Below are 24,950 nucleotides of genomic sequence, written 5' to 3' on the forward strand. Positions count from 1 at the left end.
TCAGCTGGAGTTGGCATTATCCCTTAAACTTCTTCCTTGTGTTGATGGCATAGAGAAATGAGCTGCCTTGCTTATAAATGAATTGCCAGACAACTTTATTTTGAATTACCACATTTAATTATGCTGCTGATATAATTTGCTATGATAAAATTAGTACAGTGCTTGTTTAGTTTTCCCATTCCAATGAGCTGTACAATAGAGCTGTCTGAAGTAGACATTTGTTCAAGGAATACTATTTTTTTAAAAAAATCATTATTCTGCCTGCCGAGTGGAATTGGAGTCCACAGCATCAATCTGATGCCTCTATTCAGTAAATACAGTATCTCAAAGTATTCAATGTGCTAAACAGTAATATAGCAATGTGATAGCAATTGTAGCAATAAGATCTGTGTGCTTGAGACTTTTCCAACATCTGTTGCATATACATTCCCATAAGAGCTGGACTGATGTGATGTGAGCAGAATATATTCAAATGATCATGTTTTGGCTTGTCAGAAATGCCTTTAAAAGAAACTTGATGCCACCTAAAAGATTTTGTATATTTTGCTAAAATAAGCAGTAAAGATGATTAAAAATAAAAGACGGCTTATCCTACGAGCAGGGATGATGGACCTGTTCAAGGCTGTGTTTTGTGGCAGCACAGTTATTGCAGACACTCCAAGGTAGCATCGACTGAACGAACGTGGAACTCGCGCAGGGCTTGGTTGGGTTCATCAGCCCGCTCTGCCACTCAGAGGAAGCAAGGTGCTGTACTCATACAACTGTATCCTTCCTGGGATCTGACCTGGAACTTCCATTTGGCTGTATGCTGTGCTCTGTAAATACACCAACTGACTAAATGCTACTTAAGGTATCTTCACCGTGAGGCTGGACTTCAGAGAATATACATTTAAAAAAAAAAAATTATTTGGGATGTATAGAAGAGATGGCTAAGAGGGAATATTACTGAAAGAAATGAGGTTAGCCCAGAGGCAGTGTTGGCAGCAGAAAGCAGATGCAGTTTATGCTGTCAGAACATGGGTAGGGTGAAAAAGCAAAGGGATTTTTGGATAAAAGTCTGGAATAGGCTTTGAGCTGACTTGGAACTTACAAGTTTTTAAAAACAGTTTGACCACTTGTGAATGATTATATTCATATGACAGGTGGTCTTCTATGATTCTATGATTTATCATTAAAAGCTATTTTAAAGTAGATTAAAATAAAAATTTGTATTTAAAAGTTGTAGAAACCTATTGAATGAAACTTGCTGACAGACAAGAATCTGAATTATCTTGTGCATAACTTGGCATGTTGGAGTTTTCTTGCTTTGTTTTTGAAGACTTGAGTGGTGCATAGGCTTTTTGCCAGCCCAGATGTCAGGTTTGCTCCAACAGGGATTAGACAAACAAGAAAAAACCTTTTTTTTTTTTCTTAAGAATTTGATGTAAATTATTTTAGAAGGAAATAAACCTTCTTCTGAGTTACTTGCAACTAAACATAACATCGTTATGCCAGTGCAGGGGAACTAGAAAGTAAATTTGGCTGAGCAGGGCTGAAGCAGTCCAGACCTCTTTACAGCTGAGAGTGAAATGTAAGATTTAAGCAATCAAACTGGTAATGTAATTTTTATCTTAAAATAATTCGATTTCCACCTGTCTCCAGTCCCAAATAATAAGTGTAAGGCTTTTCAAAGCATTTGTTTTAATTTTTGGCTTGATTCCAGCCCTCGTAAGAACCGTCTAGCTGACTTCCTGCTTTAATAGCTGCTGAAAGTTTCTTGAACTTGTGCAGACCTCCTGTGCAGGTACTGGGCCAGCTTAGCTGTTCTCCTTATCCCTTCATAGGGTAATGCTCATGGCAAGGTGACATAAATCTTGCCTTTATGACACGGGGATGACGTGACCACTGCTTAAGATGAATCTGAACCTCTATAGCACACCGATCCTGAAAGAAGCAGAGGTACGGTCCTGCAGCTGTGAGGGGAAAAAGAGATGGGAGCCAGTCACAGGGGATAAATTCAGGAGTCCGCACTCGACTCTAGGGCTGGGTTTCTTCAGCAGTCACGTAGCAGCAGCAGCGTGTAGCCCAACAACTTGGCTCTGGTGCTGATGTCTGCATCTTTCCTCATTAAGTAGCTGCGCAAATGGCTTAAGGCATGCCTAATCACTTAAAACTAATCACGGAGGCTGAGGTGGAAAAAGATTATATACCCAACCATACATACACCATCTGTTTCTAATGTGTACGTAAGAACAATTCATGTTCCTTCACAGTGCGTGTAACTGAAATGTTGCTTTTGTAGAGAGAGAGGTATGAAATGCAAACAATTTCTCTCACTGATACTTGTCCTTTTTTCCAGCATTAGCCTGCGTGTAGACACACTAATGTTCCTCCTCTGCCTGGTGGACCCAGGCACTGAAAAACCATTTGAACATAAGGATTGTGCCCAAATGCATTATAAATTTCTTTTCTCTGGCTTAGTTTTCATATGTCTGAGTTTCATTTTGTGGATCTAGCAGTAAAGAATTAGTAATATTTTTGGTGTTGTGATATTACACATCATGAAGTAAATAGGGTTGCTTGAATTCCAAAAGCTAGAAGATTATTTTCATGCAAAAGCACCATTCTTAAGTCTCAGCTGATATCCTATTAAAAGCAAAAATGCACGGTGACTGATGTTTCCAAAAGATCTACGCATGAAATATAATGGATATTAAGAATCTTGGATAAAAGTAAAGTGTCGGCATGTACTTGCTGTATTTATTTATTTTTGCTTGTACTATTAATTTTGAAACTGACACCACAAAAATGTCTGTGAAAGGTGAGCTAGAAATCATTTTAATTATGGCCTCTATGTGTGACTGAATTTGATTTGCTAGTACAAAAGCTTGGGATGACAGCCTTTACATCTTTGTATTATTTGTACTTTGTACTCTTGCTTAATAGCATTCTCCCCTTGCGTCTGGTGTGTGATCTTGTGGAACTCTTAGGCTTGTAGTACCTTGTCTCCATTTGGTAGTGGTGCTCACAATGGGATACGGTTGCATACTAAAATTTAATGACCTTATATGCTAAAGGCAGGTCATAACCTTAAGAATGATTTGTATTGAACCCTCTTCCCACAATACTGTACCTTGTGAGTGATCCTGAAGAATCACAAAGCCTTGGATTTAAATTTGGATTCCATACAGCTATGCTGCCAGTAGACTGCGAGGCAGATTGAAATTATTTGCTGTTAAGACCATCAAAATATGTTTTCGGTGGAAGTATTGAGCAACTGAATCTGCAATTTGTAGCTACAACCTTATGAGCAAAGTGTCACATATTAAATGTGTTTTATATCTCTCCTGCTGTCTGAGATTGTGATCAGCTCTGTAGAGATGCAGCCTGCACTTTGGTCTTCTCAGGCTCATCAGTTTAACATTTTTCAGCTCTTCTAGAAGATCTGATTGCCTTGAAAACCTTTTAAAACATACTTTTTCTCGCTGTTCTGTCAGTCCACTCCACATAGGTTAGCTTTGTGCTCTTCATCGCTCAGCATAAGGTAAATGCACTTCACTTCATTTTGAAAGGAATCATCGTGGTTGGTTGATTGCATGAAATAAAAACAATATCCTTTCCCATCAGACATTTACAGTAGATCAAAACCAAAATGAAAATTCAAATGTTGAAAGCTGCTTCCTCAAACAGTGACAAAAAGTAGTCATGAGCGAATGAGCTGAGACACTTCAGTCGTATTTAGTTCCACAAATAGGTTTTGCTTTTGGTCAGGCTTCCTGTATTTTGTGAGCTTACATGTGTTCAGCAGTGCGCTATGAACGGCAGCAACAGTTACTTTAATTTTGTCATCATGTGGCAAAGCAGTAAAATATCTGCAATGTATTTCATGGACAAAGATTCCAAACTGTCTAACTTATTTCAACAGGCAAGCAGTCCTACAACAGGAACAGCTCCCAGGAGTCAGTCACGGTTGTCTGTCTGCCCTTCCACTCAGGACATTTGTAGGTATGTGCTGAGAAAAATATACTCTAATCTGGCTGATACTTGTTAGTTGTTTTTATTAAATAATACATAGCTCTTGCTTCTGCTTAACACTATTCATAATTTATATAGACTTTAGTTTTCTTTTGATCTCGCTTTGTTTTGGTTCTGTTTTTGCTTTTCAGTCTCGTGTTTTTCTATTTAAAACTCATGTTCTCATTTTCATCCTTTTTTTGTGATTTCTCTCTTTCCACCCACCCTCACCATTTCCATCCCTTTCCTTTGCTTACTGCTTTGTCTAGATCTACTACCTTGCATGATTTGTCAGAAGATGAGCTTGAACTTGCAACCCCTGTCACGGTGCTGACCCCTTCTAATAGGGAGTCTGGTAAGAAACAAGTAAAACGAAGGTTTAGGCGGAAAAGAGAGACTGGAGACAATGGTGAGCATACAGAAAAGCAAGGAAAGGGGAAAGACTGTAAATTGCATCCTGAGCCTGCGAGATCCAGCCGGAATGCATCTGATTCATCATCATCTTCGGATGAGAGTCAGTGGGCTCAGGCTAGGAGGAGAGCGAGAGAAAAGGCCAGAATGCCCAGGAGAGGGAGAAGGAACAGTAGATCGTGCAGTAACCAGGATGGGTCCTCAAACAATAATGCTGTTGAACTTGTCACCTTGGGGACAGTGGGGAAAAAGAAGCAAGAGGTATCTGACCCTGAGAATCCTACTTTAAATCACCGCCGAAGAAGGGTTCCAAGGCTTAAGGAATCGCAGTCTTCAGCATCTTCTCAGGAAGCAAGGATTTCCTCGAGGAAATGTGGGAAAAGCAAAGGGAAAAGCTACAGCAGAGACCAGCAGCCTGCGCCTTTCCTTAGACCCAGTAAAGATGCGAAGGAGCGCTTTGCAGAGGCAGGCTCTGGCGGTGATGCTCTGGCGGTCCCAGATAACGGAGCACCTGCTGGGGCAGGGCCCAGCCTGACTGACGCTGTTCAGAAGCCTCCAGTGTTGTATGATGACTGGTCTGATGATTTAGAAGTATGCAGGTTAGTTCCTAATAAGAAAGATTTAATGTTCTTAAGAGGAATTTCTCACCGCCGTGGGCTGAGCGCCCTTCTCTTGACTGCTTTCTGTCACCGTTTCTCAGTAATAAACTGCTAGGCAGGCTTTAAGAAATAACAGAAAAACCTTTGCTACAGAGAAGTTAGCATATCTCCATTTGAAGACATACTTCTCTTATTTAAAAACAGTAATCCTACAAGGGAACCAAATGTTTTTCTTTGCTCCATTTTTCTTTATGAAGACAGACGCGCTGCGTCCCCTGGCAGAGTAGTACTGTGTTTTAAATCCCCAGCTGGAGGCAGAGAAGGAGGCAGAGTGCCAGATAGCTCGATACAATGGGATACGGAGTTTTTCCTCCTTAGGTGAGCAGTTCAAATCCAGCTTTCGTCCCTCTTTGTCATTTTTCATTGACTTACATGAAATTAATTTATGGTCTTGATTCAGTGCCCTCTAGAGCTGCCACAGCAGCAGATTACCAAAGCGATCTGATGGATGGTGCCTGCAAAACACCCTCTCAGGTTGGGCATAAGTTGCACGGGACTTGGCACTGCTGAACACCTCTATACTGGGAGCGCGTAGGGGCTGTTAGTTCAGTAGCCAGCACAAGGACTGAAGCGATACAAAGGCTGATGGGCTAGAGTAAGCACTAAAATAAGCTTTGGGAAAGAAAAAGCAGCACCAACGGTTCTCTCTAGTTCAGGCTTCTGACAGTCTGATACCCTCGGTATGAAGCATGCAATCAGAAGGTGAGCGTTTTCCCCTGGAAATGAAAGCAAGCTGGCCATTTCTGAGCTCAAGTCCAAATTTGGAGTAGACAGCTGGAAGGACTTGAGTTGCTTAATTTAGCGGTAAATGAAAGCGCACCATCCAGTAAGTTTAACAGAACTGAAACAAGCATTTATTTTCTTTTTTCCCCTTTTTCTTTTCTCTCCCCAAACTTGTGAGCCAGCATTGACTCTCATCTACAAAGTGTAAATGAGGATCAAGCTTAGTTTCTTGTTATGGTAACTCAAAACTTCTCACTTTTCTTTGCTGGAAGAAATTTGCATGGAAATGTAAACACAGTCAGAATGAGGAAGTTCACTATGCCGCATCATGCAGTTTCACAGTATACTTCAACCTTGTAACACACTACAAAGATCCCAGTTTTAAAAAGAAGAAAGTTTAGATGCAGGCATTGTGCTTTTTCACAGCAGGAGATATAAACCATTACTAATCCAGCTAGTGCTATGCACTCCTTGTTACACTTAGCGAGCAAGAATGGACATTTCAGTTGTCCGCCCGTGGTGTCATGATAATTTAAGATTCTTCAGAGTAAAGTCCAGCTGTGTTTGTACGTCAGCTTGTACATCAGGACCACAGCCATGGCTTGGGACCTCTTCGCCTTACAGAAATGCAAAGAAACAGCAGCTCTTTGAACAACCAGAGCTAAGCTCAACACAGTTGATAACTCAGTCTGTTGTGCAAAATTTGTCAAGAGTCATAACTGCATTTTGCTTCATGTCAGGGGTAATGCTATTTTTTTGTTGTTGTTGTCATTACTAGGTGCATCATAGTGATGATAATACATCTAGGAAAAACATTACAAAATCAAAAACATGTTAATTTTTCATAGCTGGTAAGTTGTCTTAATTTGCAGACAGCCGAAGAAAAGGAAGACATATTTTTACTAACAATTCAGTATAGACTGTAGTTTCTGGTTTTCCGGACAGGTCCATGCGCTTCATTGACTCATGATCTACGGTATGTTTTTCTTCAGATTTGCAGTCTTGCATCTGAAACAAAAACAGAATTACATTTCAGTGAGGATGTGCCTATATACAGTAACCATTTTTCTGCATGAGAAATAGAAAAAGGAGGGGTTTGTGATGTTTATTCTAAAACTGGAATTAACATAGCTGGTTGTGATGTGGAAAATTTGTTTCCTTGAGGTGCTTCTCCAAGCTTTTCATCTGAGGTATTCAAATCTTCTAGCTGATGTGGTGAAACTGGCTTAGAGGAAAGGCTGTCACCTAGATAGAATTGTGTGGAAATACCAGAGGAACAGGGACCTTAAACATTTCTTGCCAGCTATTTTGTCTCTAAGTGTTTGGGTAGGCAATTTTTTCCTTTACTTCCTCATGAATTACCGGCAGTGGACTGCATTCGTATAGGCACATAAGGCTATAAGCAATTTCCTCACTGTGCATTTAGCTGCATGAGCGGGAATGTGGCAGGACACACCGAATTCTAGCATGAGTAGAGTGGTCAGATAAAGTATAATACCATGGCACAATATATACTTTAGCTAGTCTGATGTAGGCCTCTTGGTCACTTCAAGTGAGACATTTCCTCTTCTAGTATCACTGTTTCTCTGTTTCCAAAATGATGAAACACTGAATGACATGACACCAATTATAATCTTTGCAATCTCTTCTCTGAACGTACTTCTTTCTTCTGGAGTCCATTAGAAGGTTTCTGCTTCTGGAATTAGGGACGACTACGTAAGTTCTGACCATGCTGAGTTGTTATGGCACCTAATTTTTTTTCATTTTTTTTTTTTAAGATTCACAGGATAGGCTTTCTAAATCATACAGTTGGATCCCCCTTTTCCTAAGCTGCCCTGTGTCTGAGATTTTCTTTGTATGTACTTTATTCTGCAATTTGCTATGTGGCCAGAGGCACATCGTCAGGAGTAGCTCTCTTTGGTCTGCATGAGGGTAATCTCCCTGAAGGGAAAAGCTGTGTGTGGGACACGATAAAATGAGTGGACTGTGAGGATTTAGTCCCAGGGATTTTCATGTGGGAAAGAAAATTGGTTAGTAGGTATTACCACTAGTGTATCATAAGTGCTTTGTGTATTGACTCTGAATTAATGTTATGGTATTTTTATTATTTATGAAGGGAGAATTGAAAGATATTTTCTGTTCAGCTAGTTATGTTTTTGGTGTAAAAACTTTTTTAGTACTGATGCAGTCATTTCAGCAATAACACTGATCTGTAATTAGCTGATAGAAGCCACACGCACTTAAATAAGGCGGAGTTTCTCACTATGAAAAAAATGCCTATTAGACGTAGAATTTTTATTTTTTTTGAACTCCATGAATGACTGTATGCAGTCAGGTAAGGGCAGACCCTCATTTGAGGAGTAAATAGAAGAGTAGGGCATGCCAGAAGACTGGTAGGGATGGGAAGAAGTAGTGAGGGATATGATAAAGTTAATTCATAAAATCTGCAGAACCTACTTCAAGTATAATTTTTTAAAATCAGCTTTAAAAACCTAGTGTATTAATTAAAAGGCCATTATAAACTTAGGAAAAGACCAATATGGATATTTCTATGTGTTAACACAATCATAGATAGGAAGAAATAGTGTGTATTGAACTTGACACAAGGCAATATGATTGTGTAGTTTCTCTATGTGAAATCAAATGTTGTAACGTGGGGTTTTTTTCAACAATATTATTTAGCAGGACTTGCAAAAGTAGTATCTTGCATGAAAATACTTACATCCTGAAATATTCATGCAGTAGAGCGCTTACAAAATCAACAGAGAGAAAGCCTCTTGGGAGGAAGCAAGTCCTCATGGACTTGAGGAAAAAGAGAAAGGTGAACAGAAGATAGGTATATAGGCTCAAATACTACTGTTGAAATTTAACACTCATGTTAAATATTCATACTGAAACCATGAAGTTGGATCCAGTAAATAATTTAAACTGTAGTGCAGAATACGTAGACTTGAAATACCATCCGGAGCCCTCTGAAATCACCAAACGCTGGAGGATGCTGAACGGCCAGACTGTAGTGTTTGGCTGAAGAGGGTTTTTAACCTGTTTTTCCCTGGGATGGTAGTGCCTTCCTTGGGGTCTCAGGATGACATATTCCTTCATTAAGAGCCAAATCTCTGGATCTTGTCCTGAATGTTGGCTCCTCACCCCTTCCTTGTAAAGAAGTGTGACTGCTGTTTACTTTCCTGTTCAAGGCTTTCTATTTGCAAGGTGACTTTCTTATAAGTATCTCCTCCTTTTTGAGGAATCTCCTCCTCCGTAAGATGGTCTAGTGGTTCATCACTCTTTGAAGCAGTATGAAATCCTGGTTAATTCTATTCTCCGCCTGATGGTTCGAAGCCCCATCTGTCACCTCTTTAGCCATCTGGTTATGCAGTCTCTTTTGGAAAGTCTCCACGAAGCAGAAGGATGCAAGGAGAGCCGAAACAAGGCAAGCATGTCTTTGTGGTGGTTAGCGCCACTGAACTGGGGGAGAACCGAGTCCAGGTTCCTGCTTCTGTCTCTCAAAACCTATTATTATTTTAAATGCAAGTAGGTGAGATGGTACCACTTCCTGCTAGACAGTTTGGGTGAGAAGAGACCCTTAGTTTTAAGGGTCCCATTATTAAATGCTTAAAGCTTGCATATGTTCTGTAGGGAGTTTAGCTAGTTAAAGCTTTGACTTTCACTGGGCGGATGGGAGGAAATCTAAATCCTTTTTTAAGATGCAGTCCGTAGTTCTTTGAACTGTGTTCAGTGCAGTAAATCTTGTCTGACATGTAGCTTGAGTTGCACTGACAGTGCATCTGAGGCAGGAATTACTTGTAACTCTTTAGATGGTTAGATACCCTATTTATCACCTATAATGGAAGATTAATAGAAGGATGCGAAATGTTGACAAAATAAAAGATTTAGTGTGCTTTTGCTAATGGTGTTTGCTCTTGGGTCTCTTACAAATTCTGATCACGTTTGCAGAAATCAAGAGAAAGCTTTACCTAGACCATTATGAAATTCCACTGGTGTGGTGCAACATTTTGAAAATGTTTTTTCCTCTAGTCAGATGAAGGCAGCTGACTGTATAGCATAATGGAAGGGCAGGAGTGACAGGGAAGAGGTATACAAATTGATTACATTCAGTACAGAGAATTAATGTGCTTCATTCAAACTGTTTTTAAATGGAGAGGAAGACCAATTTGTCATTTAGATTACTTTGTGGTTTAACAGTGGAAAGAATGGAAACGAGATTAAAAAAAAAAAAAAAGGCCTGCAAAATGAAAGAAAGGGAAACATGGCATGCGGTAACCTATCACAGGGTGAACATATTCAGTGAATTTAAATTCTTTTTTTCCAAGTGATAACTTATGCAGGAGCAGAGTTTGATTTTTTTTGTTTTGTTTTATTTTCTGTTTATGAATGAATGAATGATTTGCCGTGAGTTGTTCATAAGGTTGTTTGCTTTAATTTTAGGTTCTAACTATCTAAAATCACTGTAATCACTTTGTAAATTGGCAGAAAATTACCTTTTTTGGACAGGAGAACAGTTTTCTTAAGATTATCAGACAATAACGACAGCAATTTTGTGTATCCTTTTGCAAAACTGTGGAATTGGTTCCTTTTGGTCCAATTAAGATAACCTAGGTGCTCATGGTATTTCATGTTGGTAGCTAATAATCCTCACAGCCAAAAATCAAAGCCAGAGATTCACTTGGTCCAACATTTTCCAGCTATGCTGTTTCTCCCTGACTAAGCTGCGTTTAAGTAATAGTGAGATACAGCAATGGGGTTTACCCACTGAACAGGGTTAAGAATTTATCTTTGCGTAATCGTTACAAGTCCAGATGTGCTTTCCTGTGAAGGTCAAGATTTTAACTGCCTTTTCAACCATTTTTCATCAAAAATAATATTTTTTGGAATAGGCGTTATCTTCCTTGAGCATGTTTATATGAAGATATTTCCTCCTTTTATCAGGGAGATCTGTGAAAAGTTCAAAAGCCTTTCTATTCTACTGGTACACTTCCATCCACAGGAAAATGACAGTATGGGTATTTGGCATCTGCACTTGTTTCGTTCACAGTGCTTAGAAATCACATCGCAGTGGCAGTAAACATGTCACGGTCACAGGCTGTAGCTCCTCCTATTTTTTGTCAGCGAAAGTGTCTCCATTAGTGCTTTAGTTCAGATCAGGATCCTGCTTTTGAAACACAGCTGATCACCTGTACTTTTACCATGGTCTAGACCACACTGAGGTTCAGTCTCAGGGTTCTCCAGCTCTATTTCCTTTGAGTGGAAGTAAACTGAATTCGTGGTCCAACCTCAAGTCAGTATCAAACCAAAGCAACCCCCACCAAGATGTGCCTGCTGTAGATACTGTGTTTTTAGCACTAGCTGGGGTTTTTTTCAAGATTTGCTACACTTTCACTGCAGTGCTTGTTAGCATAGACATAGCTGTATAGCACCCAGGAATATTAGAGAACAATGCAGTTCTTACATAATTATGTCATTTATAGCCCTTAATCATTATCATACATCAGTACATACATACATACATCAGTACATACATTACCAGTATACCCATGCCTCCATCTACTCTTCTATATTTGAAAGCCTCAGACACATTCCCCTGGGTTGTACATTTGTTAATGAGGGTAATATTTAGCCTAGTATATTTTTATGGAATACTATAAAAGCTATCTCCACTACATCGCTGTAGCTAAACCTTTTGTCTATACGTAATGGCCCAAAATCCTTGAAAACTGTATTAGGTGCAGAGATGCAGTGCCAATCTCTGATACGGGATCCACTGAAGGAGCGGTGGTGATGCAGACCTACGGCAAACTCTTTTTCCACCCGTGCTGCTGCTAATGACAAGGCTCTTACGTGGCTTGGAGCGCAAGCAGGGACATGCCGGTTCATTCTTATCCCCGATCGGCATCCTTCGACAATAGTCATCTATGGCAATCATCAGCTGTACAGATGCTGTCCCAGAGGAGCGCTTGCCAGCTGGGGAGGGCAGAGCACTAAGTTTCACAATGCACACAAGACTCCTGCAGAAAAAGTGCGTTTTCCACTTCACTACAGCAGCATAGAAATTGGCCTATTTTCTTAATTACTGAAGAGTAAAGTGGATTAGTGAAAGACAGGTTAGGATAACTGCTGTTTTTCCAACGAGGGTAGAGATTAGCAGCTACTCTCTTTAATGAGACTAAAATTGTTACCTTGCATGTGAAGGAAAAGCTACAAAGCTGTTGGAATTTATCTGTATGTCTTGCAATGAGCAGCTCAGATGGTGACTAACCGGCTAGATTGTCGTTTTGATTGCTGTGATTTTGCCAAACTAAACCACTGTCAGGAAAGCTGAAAATTTTCCTTGTCAGCTCCTTGCTACATACTGATTTTAGTTGACCTTTTAAACTGAAATTCTGCAAGAAATGGTCTATATGAAAAAAAAAAAAAAAATCTTAATTTGATGAGAAGGGAAGGCTAGTCATCCGGGATAGCTTTTGCTGTTTTTCTGAATATCAGCCTAAATCCAATTAGCACATGAATGTCTCCAAACTGTAGCCATCTTGTTTCATACTTCCCTTCCTGCCTTCTAACTTTGACAATGAACAGGACCAGGGGAAACAAGGGGAAACAGCTCACAGTCGTGGAATTAAAGACCCTGCAACAATGCCAAATTCTGAAGATGCCTCACCTCTGAGTGCTTAGTTTAGCAGCGTCTCATGATTTTAATCCTATCAATTTCTCTCGTTTGTGTATGTATGGTGTCAATATGTCCTTCAGTGAAAGAGATGGTATATCTTAAATTTCTGACAATGTTACTTTACTCATTTTGCATAGTCATTATGGTGCAAAGTTTAGTATGTCACAAAGAATTTCTCAACCAACCGTTGCCTTATCAGTGAGTTTTTCAGCATCATTTGAATGTGCCTTAAAATCAATTAATGTTTTAAAGAAAAAGAAATACCAAAAAATAATTCTAAATTTTTCTCAGTAAACTACTTTAACTTTTCATTTTTACATACATCTATCTCTAAACATTTTCTAAATTGAACTATTCTCTGTTTGAGAATTGGGTTTTGTGTAAGGAACATACAAGAAATCTGCAACAGTTTTCATATGAATTATGCAAATTCTTTCACAAAGACTAATTTTGGTTTCAGTTTAGCATTTTTGATTTTTTGTCCCAAAAAGTGTTTTTTCTTTCTGCTAATTTATTGCATTACAAGTGAACCTGCTATTTAAGAACATCCTTTAAAGATTTTTTTTTTTATGGATTTTTTGTCTGATGCACAGTGTTGGCATAAATTTCTGTGTGTGGTACATCTGTGTGCTGAAGGTTGTAGAAACAGTTCTGTGCTAGAGAAATACATGCTGGGTAATTAAAATAGTGGCATATAAAGCAAAAACTTAAGCATAAGAATGACTGCACTGTTAAAAGTATTATTTCATATAGTTGCACAGTGAGCTTTCTTTAAAGAAAAATAAATATTCTGTGATCTCAATGTGCAGGGCTATGTCTGTAGGTGTATATTACACATACACACACACGAGTTTGTATATCCGAATCAGAAGATCATCTAATAGCTCATATATGCCATGTTTTCTGATGTACACATGATTTACAGAGAAAAAGCTCCTTTGGAGCTTGGTACTCATCTTTTCCCCTAGGCAAGCATGGTCCTGTTCATAGACAGGAATCTTTAAAGCACTAAGCTGTCAAACCTACCAAAAAAAAAAAAAAAAAAAAAAAAAAAAGAAAATTATGCAGGCTCAATTTGTGACTATAAAGGGATTCTAACTAAAAAGACTTGGTCAAATAGCTGACTTGCCTTCCCTCTCCTCCCTTCCATTTCCAGATAGTCAAAAGTCTTGCTCTATAATGAAGGCCATTTATCTACTAAAGGACTAGAAAGTTGAGAAAAGCTGAGTACGTAAATTCTGTAGGTGTGTCTGAGCAGCTGAAACTGCAGCTGTTAAGCATGATCAGTGCTGTACAACTTTATATAAATCAGTACAGATTTAGCAATTTCTTTTTTCTTTTTTTTTCTTTATAGTGGAGAGTGGGTTTTTTTTTCATTCAAGTAATTTCTAAAGTACACAAGCAAATTTTACTCTCAGGATACGGTCAGCCCTGTAGAGTCAGTCTGATGGGTGAAAATTTTGAACAGCTGTGATCATGTGAAAATAGGAAACTAGAATGGAAGTTCTCTGTCTCCAACTTGGTTTAGACACCACTGAGAAAAGTGTCTGCTTTGTATCCCTACCTCAGTTCTGTTGGCACAACATAGTTTTTGAAACCGTTATTTACAATTTATTTTCTATAATGTATGATAATTATGATGTACATGATAGATAAATACAGGAACGGGCAGAGCCATACGAAATTCTGATTCAGTACTCAGGACTCAGCAAGATATTACGAGTTATCTGGCCCAAGTCTTTAGAAGATATTTAAGCAGTTAGCCACCAGCCTGTTTCAGTGGCTGTCGGGCACCCACGTATCTTTAAAGACTGTGATTGTGAGCTTAGGTAGCACAAATTTCTTTTAAGCTAATATATTCTGGCTAAACAAATAACGAAGAGCTAAATTGCACTAAAGAGCATTCAAGCTAATGAAAACCCATGCCTTTGGTTATTTTCGCTGGACTTTAATTCCATTTGAAGTTTGTTTTTATTCTCATTACAGATTTCATGGTTAGAAAGCTAGAAGAGGCCATTAGATTATTTAGTTGGAGCTTCTGGATAACTTAGGTTCTTAATGTCACCCTGTTATTTATACGTTTTGCTTGTAACTTCTGTACAATGGAAGAATAAATAGAATGTATAATTCATATAGTGTTTTTCTGTAAAAGTATTTCTACTGAGGAATACTTCTATTCATTTCAAATTTGCAAAGTCACTTTATTCGAAGATCCCAGTGGAGTTTTAGGCTTGTATTTTAGCTCTTAAAATAATTTTAAACAATTCTGGCAGCAGTAGAAAAAAGGCTCTTGGGTACCTAGCTTAGTTGTCTAATTTCTAAATAGTTTAAATGCTAAGCCTGTAAAATAAATTATGAATAGCTTGGATTTAAATGAACAAAGAATACTAGTTTTCCTTTGGGAAATAGCTTTAATTTAAAAAGAAAATGATGGTTTTTTATGTAAACCTCAGCTGGGAATGCATTTGTTAGCAAAATAGCTATTTGGTGTTTTGAAAATTTAGTTCTGCTTAAGCTACAGGCTCAATAAGAAGTCAGCATATAGCCAGTTTCAATTAAAAAACCAAGCCACTGATGCACCTAGCTTGGCTGGGTTAATAAAGAAAAGACTGTAAATCGAGGTCTTGTAAAACGTGTCTGTGGTGGGCTGACCCTGGCTGGGGGCCAGGTGCCCACCAGAGCCGCTCTCTCACTCCCCTCATTCACTAAACAGGGGAGAAAAGGCATAACGAAATGCTTGTGGGTCGAGATAAGGACAGGGAGAGATCACTCACTAATCATCGTCACGAGCAAAACAGACCGAACTTAGAGAGGGAATTCATCTAATTTATTACTAGGCAAAACAGAGTGGAGGAATGAGAAATAAAATCAACTCTTAAAACACCTTCCCCCCACCCCTCCCATCTTCCCGGGCTCAATTTCACTCCCGGCTTCAACCCCCTCCCCCCTCAGCGGCACAGGGGGACGGGGAATGGGGGTTGCGGTCAGTTCAGCACACGGTGTTTCTGCCACTTCTTCATCCTCAGGGGGAGGACTCCTCTCATCGTTCCCCTGCTCCAGCATGGAGTCCCTCTCACGGGGTGCAGACCTTCAGGAGCAAACTGCTCCAGCGTAGGGTCCCCCACAGGGTCACAAGTCCTGCCAGCAAACCTGCCCTGGCGTGGGCTCCCCTCTTCACGGGTCCACCGGTCCGGCCAGGAGCTTGCTCCAACATGGGCTTCCCATGGGGTCACAGCCTCCTTCAGGTGCCTCCACCTGCTCCGGCGTGGGGTCCTCCACGGGCTGCAGGTGGAATCTCTACACCCCCTCATCCTTCCTCCATGGGCTGCAGGGGGACAGCCTGCTTCACCATGGTCTTCACCACGGGCTGCAGGGGGATCTCTGCTCCGGCGCCTGGAGCACCTCCTCCCCCTCCTTCTGCACTGACCTTGGTGTCTGCAGAGTTTCTTACATCTTCTCACTCCTCTCTCCGGCTGCAAAAGCTCTCCCTAAGTTGTTTTTTCCCTTCTTAAATATGTTATCACAGAGGCGCTGACTGGCTTGGCCTTGGCCAGCGGCGGGTCCGTCTTGGAGCCGGCTGGCATTGGCTCTGTCAGACACAGGGGGAGCTTCTAGCAGCTTCTCACAGAAGCCACCCCTGTAACCCCCCCGCTACCAAAACCTTGCCATGCAAACCCAACACAGTGTCTCCAAAAATGAATGTGTGCAAGACGGAAGCTGTGGGTATTTTCTTCTCCCTTCCGCTCCCATGGTGTGTAAAATGCTGTACGGGCACCACCGCAGACACTGAAACCCGGCTTTTGTGTACCAGGGTTCCAGAACTTAATTTTTCTGTTGATTTTTTTTGGTCTCTTTCTATATATCCAGCAAAGCAGCTTTGTTCTTCTTTTCCATTATTGTAGATTCATGGCTCTAGGCTGAACCATGGAAGAATAGTGAAGCAGCTGGTTTTGATCCATAGATCTTTCACTTAAATATTGAAATTCCCTTCTCCCCCTACTTGTAGACTGGTCAGTCTCGGTGCTGTGCTGTAGCCAGTGTTCCACAGCGTGTCTTTGCCCGGCTGCCCCTGACCTACGCCAGGTGCTCCTGTGCAGTGAAGAAGGTCGTCCTTCTTGCCTAACCTGGCCAGTAGGAAGACGACCTCACTGCAGGGCCCTCCCCAGCCCTTTTCCTACCCCGGGAGCAGTGTGGCCACCGCTTTGTGCATAAAGGGGCCGGTTATTCCTCAGAAGTGTTCAGCCTCCTCTGAACACATCTATCCTAGGGTGCCTTTCCTAAGCGTGAAGTTTCTAAGCTCTAAGTTTCGTTTGCGTGACACCAGGATCTGTGCTGTTGTTGCCACTTCTCTATTTTGAAATAACATTTCTCAGGCTTCAGCATTTTTAAATTTTTTTTTTTCCCTTACACATCAATTTGGCTCTTAGGACATTCATTAGGGCTTGGGTTCTTAATTGTGTTTTGCTGGGTTGGTGATGGGAGGGAGTTACTCTTCGTTGAGGTGAACCTCCTTCACTTCAGGTGTTCAGTTCAGCCTTCTGCTCACCGTAGAGCTTCCTCTGCCCTCACAGAGGCACTTGCCAATAAAGCTGGCATTGGTTTCAATGGCTGAACGTTTTCCTGATATAATCAGGAGTCTTTTTGGAAGAGGGGAAGATTACCAAGACGTTCGGACATGTGTCACAGAAGAAAACAATCAGACTGTGATGTTAGGACACTGATCATTTTATGGAAAGTGGAAAGCTCCGTATCCCATTACAAGGAAACAACAGGTTTGGGTCCAGCCCCTGCCATAGGGTCTGCTTAGTTTTTGTTTTCCCAGATAACACAGCTATCTGCTTCAGAGGGACAGTAAAGAATGAAAAAGAGGAAGGACCATGCCTTTTCAACACCTGCCTCCTAAAAAGCATGTGCACGCGTGTGTACGCTGTGCCACACGCATTCCTCCAGAGTACTCAAAACTGTTCTCTTATCCTTTTAACCGTGTAACGCCAAAGAGGTATCTTAAGAACTTTTTGTACTTTTCATACTGGATATTTCCAGTTTGGGGTTAGGTTCTGCTAACTTTGTATATTTTATTGGCATTACCTACAGACCGAGAACTGTCCGGCTCTAAGAGCGAGCACTGGTATTTGTCTTAAAGGTTTTGCTACGCATAAAAGGGAGAAACAGTGTTATTTCTATTGATTCACCTTCAGACCATGTAGCAAATTCAAAGAGAAATAACTAAGTGAAGAGAAATTACTACGTGGCAGAAGGGAACAAGGAATATGTTTCCTGGGCCTCAATCCAAAAGGTCATATAACTGGCGTCTTATGAATGTCAAGTGTGAAAACGCCAAAGCAGTGTAAATAAACCAGTGCCTTTGCATTGCGGCTTGGCAAGTTCCCTCACTAGCTCTTGCTGTCCTTCCTGTCAGGATCTGTCACTGTGAGGGAGATGATGAAAGTCCCCTCATCACACCGTGTCGCTGCACAGGGACCCTGCGCTTTGTTCATCAGGCCTGCCTGCACCAGTGGATCAAGAGCTCAGACACGCGCTGTTGTGAACTCTGCAAGTACGACTTTATAATGGAGACCAAGCTCAAACCTCTTCGGAAGGTATGGTGCTTTTGAATTTAATTATCCTCAAATGGCCAGAATGGCTGCGCAACATACTGGCACAATTAAAGAAACTGTCAAAAATGCCTTTGTATTTGCTGTTGTTAAGTCAGTCCCGGTGATTTTATTTCTACATTTAAGTTAGTTAATTTACAGCAGCAGAGGATTTTGATTAAAGGCTCTCTTTCAGCAGACATGCAATGTAAATGCACAAATAGCAGTTTTTTTGTCTTTAGAATTTTTATCTTCAGCTTTTTGTTATTGGCTGATCCGCTTATTTTTAAACCATAAAGAAACCTTACTTATCTCGTTCTGCTTTTGAATAACACAGGCCAGTTAAGCCAGTAATTTTTACATTGAGCGCATAACTTCTGGTTGAGAATGATGCTTATACCAATGTGGAGACAGCAATTATGAAGTAATACAGTCAATCAATTTAGCTGCATCTGTTCTAACTGTTACACTTGTGGGCAAATTAATCACTCGTACATTAAGATTAGTTAATGGAATCTAAACTACAGGGCGACCTTGCATCCTGAAAGTCAAATGTATGTTATCTGCGCTCATCTGTTTTCCAGCATAAATCAATGTAATGGTACACGAGTTGTCAGTATAAGGAAGGTGAAGAGTTTGTTAAACATATGTGGCGTTTGTTTTCTTTGGAGTAAATCATTTCTCCTCTAATTTTTCTCTAAAAATCCTCTCATCCTTTTGGAGTTTTGTTGCATCTTTGAAGTTTGAGTCAGTCTAGAACAGGGAAAGTTTTGATTTAAAATAAATTTGAATGTAAGAGCCCTTGAAAAACATGTAGAAACTGTTAGCTTATGACTAGTGTATACATGTGTAGCAGTGTTTTCATGGCAAAAGACATTTTGACAGCCTTGCACGGGTAGCAGTTCAGAGAAAGGAAGGCAAATGAAATTCCTTCTCATTTCCCATCCAGAGAAATTTTCCAGTAAGTCCTTGATGATAAACCACTTCTGAAGAGGTAATTGGGATCGATTTGACAAGCAAAGCTTGTGAAAGGAAAGGACACAGTTCTCAAGTGCCAGGTAGATCTTCCCAGGTAGACTGGAAATTGAAACAGATGTAAATAAAAAACTGATGGCTAAAAATTATATTGACTTAGTTTTTAATAACTGCAGATAAATTTCAGCTAATGTGACAGGAAGGAGGTAATTGCATAAAATCCCCTGCCTGTAGCCTATCTTTTGGGGTTTTTTTTTTTCTGTATATGTGTTTCTGTTTTCAGCACAAACTGCTTTAATCTTCCATCTAACAAATACACTTCCAACAGCCACTTTTCCCGAGAGAATATGCAGATACCAGTATTTTTAACAAAAGCCTTTTCCTGATTGTGTTAGATAATAGAGCATCTTAAAAAAACCTGGAAATAAAATTTTAGCATCCAAGGAGAAAAGGACTGAAAAATGTGCATAACTGTTGATATCAGAAGTAGGCATTTTAATTGTGTCTGTCTGATCATTGCCACCCCCGTGCCCCCCTTTTTTTGTTAATTGAAAGAAATTAATGGAATGCTGGCACATTTAGAGTGGCAATGTAATTCCCGCAAGCCTGTCACTTCCTAATTGAATGATTACCATCTTATGGAGGTTATTATTGGTTCTCAGGTAAGTTTTTGATTTCCAGCATAGCAAAGAGGCTGTATAGTATGGACCCAGCATCACTTTTCCAAACTTTCCAAAGTTTTCAGGTTAAAACCATTATCCTTTTTGCATTTATTGCATTCATTGCATTCAGTTGTGACACCCTTCATATGTTATATTAAACTAAATATATCGTCCCTAATAAGTGTGTGCACTATCATCACCATTGCTCACAAATTTATGAAACACTATACGGTTTACGAGAAGCTGTTTTGTAAACCAAGCATTTTGAGAGCTGTAGCAAAGACAAGGTAAGGGAGGAAAGAGCGATCACAGAGAGACCTGCCAGGTGAGTACAGCTGACGGGTAACTTTCCACCCAAACACCTTTTATAAAAATCACTGAAAGTGCTGTTTTGTCAAAACCTGTGTATTTTGCAAAAGCGGAAAGTTCCAGTGAAACACTGTCAAATTTCTTCCAAGCTGTGACAGAGCCCAGAACCTCAGCTGTGGGGCATTCCCTCGGAGGCCAGGTTTTCTGAAGACAGCATGAGGACTGGTCACCAGAGACCAAAGCGCTGTGGGACAGGCAGCTCAGAAAGCTGAAGCTCTCCACAATCCTGTCTCTTTGTTGCAGGACCTGAAAAGCACTACCGAGACTCTCGGATTTCCAGACATTCTTGAAAGGCTTAGGTTTTGCTAAGGCTTGGCTATGTGCTAGACCCTGAGAGCCTTCAGTATCCAGCACTAGGTCCAGCCTGGCAGCAGAGAATTAAAATTTCCCAGATCTCCTAAGGATGGAAAATTTATTTGGTAATATACTTTGGGGAATTCTGAAAACAGATTTCATTTCAGTGTTTCCTAAACAAAAGATCACTGATTTAGTTCCAACAGAAGAGTACCTATTCGGTTCCATAAGAAACTCATTTTGTATAGAGAAAAGGAAATTATTTCACCTAAAGTGAAAGTTTCAAGCCAGGTCCAGAAGATGCCACTTCCATGGCCATTAGACCTGGATTTGAAGTCACATTCTGCAAGTGAAAGGGCCACGTCTCTCAACAAGTTTTGATTTTTTAATCACTACCTGACTCATGTCGTGAGATTCTAGAGTTTGGTTCTTGATTGTGCATTGCTTCATTGTGATGACTTTTATCATAATAGCTTTGTAACATTCCAACCGCTGGTTTCCTGAGAGAAAAAATTACAGACCACTGTAGTTAATTACAGGTATCTATACTTTTGTTTTTGCAGTATCACAAAAGCAGGTTTTAACTGTAAAACAAACTATTTGATTCAACTTGCTAGTTACCATCTTTCTTCACACCTCAGCCTTTCATGCACCCTCAATGTTTCCTAACTATTTTGCATCAAAGTCTAGGGTTCTATAGCAAAAGCATATTTGAATATCATGTCCTATAGCTGTTAGCACCCATAAGTGACAATGTGCAGCATACTAAGTTCGCATAAATCAAGACACCTCTATTAAATCAATAGGATTGTGACAATATGCAAGTTATTTAATTACAGAATCCCTGAAAGCACCAGACATCAAATAAAACTTAGTTTAATCAATTTAGTGACTCTTTGCATTGAAGTAATCCTTTTAAGCATTGATCAACAGGCATTGCAAGTGTTTCATATATTTGAGCAGGTCTAATTACTTGGCTAAATATAAATTTAGAGATTAAATATTAAGCATTGCTTAGTGTGTCTGTTCTATTTCTTACGGTCTCTGTTATGTCTGTCTGTGGTTATAAATAACACAGTTGCATTTGTAGTTTTACCTTTCAGCATTTTCGGTCCATAATGCAGAATTTCTCATTTATAAAGTGACTTTATTTATCATGAAAGGAGTTAGAAAGTGGCAAGAAGCTTGTGTAAGTTCCTTATTGAGCGCTCTCAGGTAATAACTTCATCCTGAGAAAATAATTTCTTTAAAAAGGATGTAATCCTGGTAAAGTAGCACCTGCATTTCATGTCTCTTGAATTTGGTGTTTGAAGTGTAGTAGAAACAGGAACTGAATTAAAATATTGTGGGTATGAAATGGATTAAAGTGTCAAATTAAAAGGCGCTTAAAATGCAGAAATGTCTACAAATGGAGATTTCTCCACAGTGTCTCGCTATACTTCAAAATACTTTTCATATTTAAATTTTGCTGTCCATTTAAGAGTTCTGGTATCCGATGAGATGTTTTACTTTGATGCATTATCCCAATAGATTATTCTGTGGTGTCGGATATGTCTATTTTCTCTCCTGATTTTGTTTTATCTTTGAAATGATTTACAAATAATGTCTTTCTTATGTGAGGCATAAGCAATATTGCACATTGTTACCATGTAGTTACTTTTGGTCATTAAGGAAGAGCAAGTCAATGTTTTGTTTTGGGAAGCACTATGTACCCATTGAATTTGATTTTCTTTCTGATAGAAGAGGTATCTGAATTCATCACTTTCAAAAATAGGGAATTGGGAGTGTTCTTTTAGAACAGTGATAAGTTTCTGTTAAATTAAACAGAAGCAAAGCCAGTCTTAAAATACTGATAATGAAAGGACCTTGATAATTTTGTTTATTTTGAATGTGCACATATATCTTCTAAGTGTTTACTCCTCTTGTATTCTGTATTTGCTTACATACTGACGAATAGCGCTTTTAAATGTGATACGAGGTGCCTCTCTTTGGGTTGTACACCCTTCTCGTGTACCCAGCCGCTGTCATTTAGGAGCTGTGTAACCAATTAAGATAAAGGGGTTGAGCCAACAGACAACTCGTGGGGTAATGCCCAGCTGTAAGGCAGAGAAATCAGTAATTCCACAGGCTCCTTAAAAAAAAAAAAAGTGAATCGCTTATGGAAGCACCAGAAGAAAATCAGCGTGCCGCTTTGAGAGCTATAATAGACAAAAGGAAAGTCTATAGTGAATCTTTGAGCCCCGTTTCTCTCCCAGACGTAATGTTTCACTCGGGAGGAAGGACGCATCTGCTTCTGCTCCCCCTTTTGGAGTTAAAACTGTATAGGGTGCCTTTTTTACAGAACAGTTGTCATCTGCACCACTCTAAATCCAGTTGTTAGAGCCCTTAGCTAATGTGTGAGAGGGCCAGATTCAGCTCCCTTCTCTGTGCTCAACGCGGTGCTACAAAAGAGTAAATCTTAAAAAATGTGGCTGCCTGGAGGAATTTTTTCGTAACTGGATGCTTTGTGGATAAATCTTTTTTTGATAGAATCTGGTCGCGTGCATGGTAAATTCAGTGATGGCAAAATATGTTAGGGGGTCTTGATTTATTTTTGGCTCAGTGTTAGCTGGGTAATTCATATTTACATTCCTTATTAAGAATATGGCAATCACTGCCGAAAGCGATATAGCCTGCAGAGACATCTTTGTGAAACCCTGCTATGAAATCAAAACCAGTCACCATTAGAAACCACTTCTCCCGCCAGAGTAGACTCTCAGAACTAGAAATGACTTGCAGAGTCTCACGGGGAAAAAAAAGAAACTTTGAGCACTCATTACTGTGTCACTTGCTGTTTACTTCTTATTGCCCTGTGCTGTGAAGTATGAACCGTCTGGCTTTTTCATCGCTTTTCTAATAAGGCTCATGATAAGAAGCGATAGCTAATATTGCATAGGTCAGGTAACATTGACTTGCTGTGGGATTAGTTCTCTTTTAACCCAATTTGGCGAATACTTTGCAGTCCTTAACATAGGAGAAGATCCTACATTTCCTTTTGATTTCTGGTGCGGCGGCACAGCGTCGTCAAGGCAACCTGCTCCCGTGTTTTCTTTCTTCCAGTAAACTGTCTCAAAACATCGCTAGCCTCAAATCATTTCTTGTAATATGTGGGGTCAGATACTTCACCAGTATGCACAAAGGCACAAAGCTATTACTTTCTTATTGGCTATCATGTCATTATAGTGAATAACTTTGAGCTCAAGGGAGAATGTGTATATTAAAGCTGTTAAAGTAAAAATAATTCTATAGCATTAATATCCTATTGTGATGCCTCGAGGATGCAAGGGACTACTTTGTTCAGACAGTTGCATTCCTAATTTTTGAGAGAGAGAAACAGAGCATTGCTGCCAATTTATCTGTATATAGATAACATGCTGTAGTTCGCAGAGTGATGTCTTGCATTTTATGCTGTAACAAGGATAACAAATCTTGGCTGTCTCATAGTGGTAGAATTTAGGTTAGCTTTCCGTCTTCCTATTTCTTTCTCTTCCATTCAACACAGCTTTTATTCACACAGCTGTTCCACTTCGCATGGACTTGTGATGAGAGATGCTGACCTCTCGTGCCTCATACCTTGAAGCCATCATAACATACCCTTAGGCTTGCAACAAGCCACCTTACCATGATACGTTGCCAGACACCCCCATGTGCAGCATCCTTGCTGGAGGAGGAACAGTACAAGATGTTTTTATTGTCATTGCTTTGAACTTGCATTCTCTTAAGAAGCAAACAAAAAAACCTTATACCAGAAAATGAAATGAAAACTGTTTCCTCTTCTAATTAGCCACTAGTAACCAAATTTGCGACTCCTGCTGCTTAGTAGCATTTAGTAGCAAAGGGAATTCAGGAGATTGTCCAGCTCTGGGTATTAGTGATGTTATCCACTATTGCACAGAACCATGAACATGAGCTTTGGGAGGTACAAATCCTTCTGTGCTTTCTGAGGCTGAAATAAACAGTTGGTCTGAGCTGTTTTACAGATGCAACTCACATCAAAAGGTTTCACATTCGTTTTACTTAAAAGGTCCTCTCCTACCCTGCAGTTCCTCAGCCTCTCAGTTATTTTATAAGTATTTGGGGTCTCCTTTTTTTTTTTTTTTTTTTTTTTTCCATTTCAGCCCATTCGGTGTTCCATTTTACAGCTTGGCCTCATCAATAGTTATAACAAAGGAGGGGCTGGGTAGCTGAAGCATTGAAAATAATTAAGAGACTCTCTTGATACTGGCTTTACAACTAAAGAAAATGTAAATGGAATGGTGCCTTGACACGAAATTTGTAGCTAGTAATATAAAATTTAAAGAGCATAATCAACCCAAGCATTGACCTAAACCAGTCATTGTTATTCATAGACTTTTGTAAAAATGCCATTTTTACTGTTTAATTTTGAAGCTAGGGATTTTACCAGCTCTAATGGATGTGGGCTGCTATTCATGATCTGATTACTGTATGTATTAATCTCTCACATAACTAACACATACAATTTTACAGTGGTTATTTGCCTCAAATTTATTTTGCCTGGCACCTATTGATGCGAGAATAATCTGAACTG

At 39.8% G+C, this 24,950-nt stretch overlaps 1 protein-coding gene across 1 annotated transcript in view; it reads left to right on the top strand.

The window, feature by feature from the left end:
- MARCHF1 (membrane associated ring-CH-type finger 1) overlaps positions 1-24,950 on the top strand; it is a 243,542-nt gene that overhangs the window by 200,519 nt on the left and 18,073 nt on the right. Inside the window, exons 5-6 of the mRNA XM_054825517.1 lie at positions 3,905-3,984; positions 17,888-18,068. Coding sequence (XP_054681492.1) covers positions 3,905-3,984; positions 17,888-18,068 — 261 coding nt within the window. The remainder of the gene's footprint in view (positions 1-3,904; positions 3,985-17,887; positions 18,069-24,950) is intronic.

The sequence above is a fragment of the Grus americana genome, chromosome 4 (assembly GCF_028858705.1).
Source record: "Grus americana isolate bGruAme1 chromosome 4, bGruAme1.mat, whole genome shotgun sequence".
NCBI classification, from domain to species: domain Eukaryota; kingdom Metazoa; phylum Chordata; class Aves; order Gruiformes; family Gruidae; genus Grus; species Grus americana.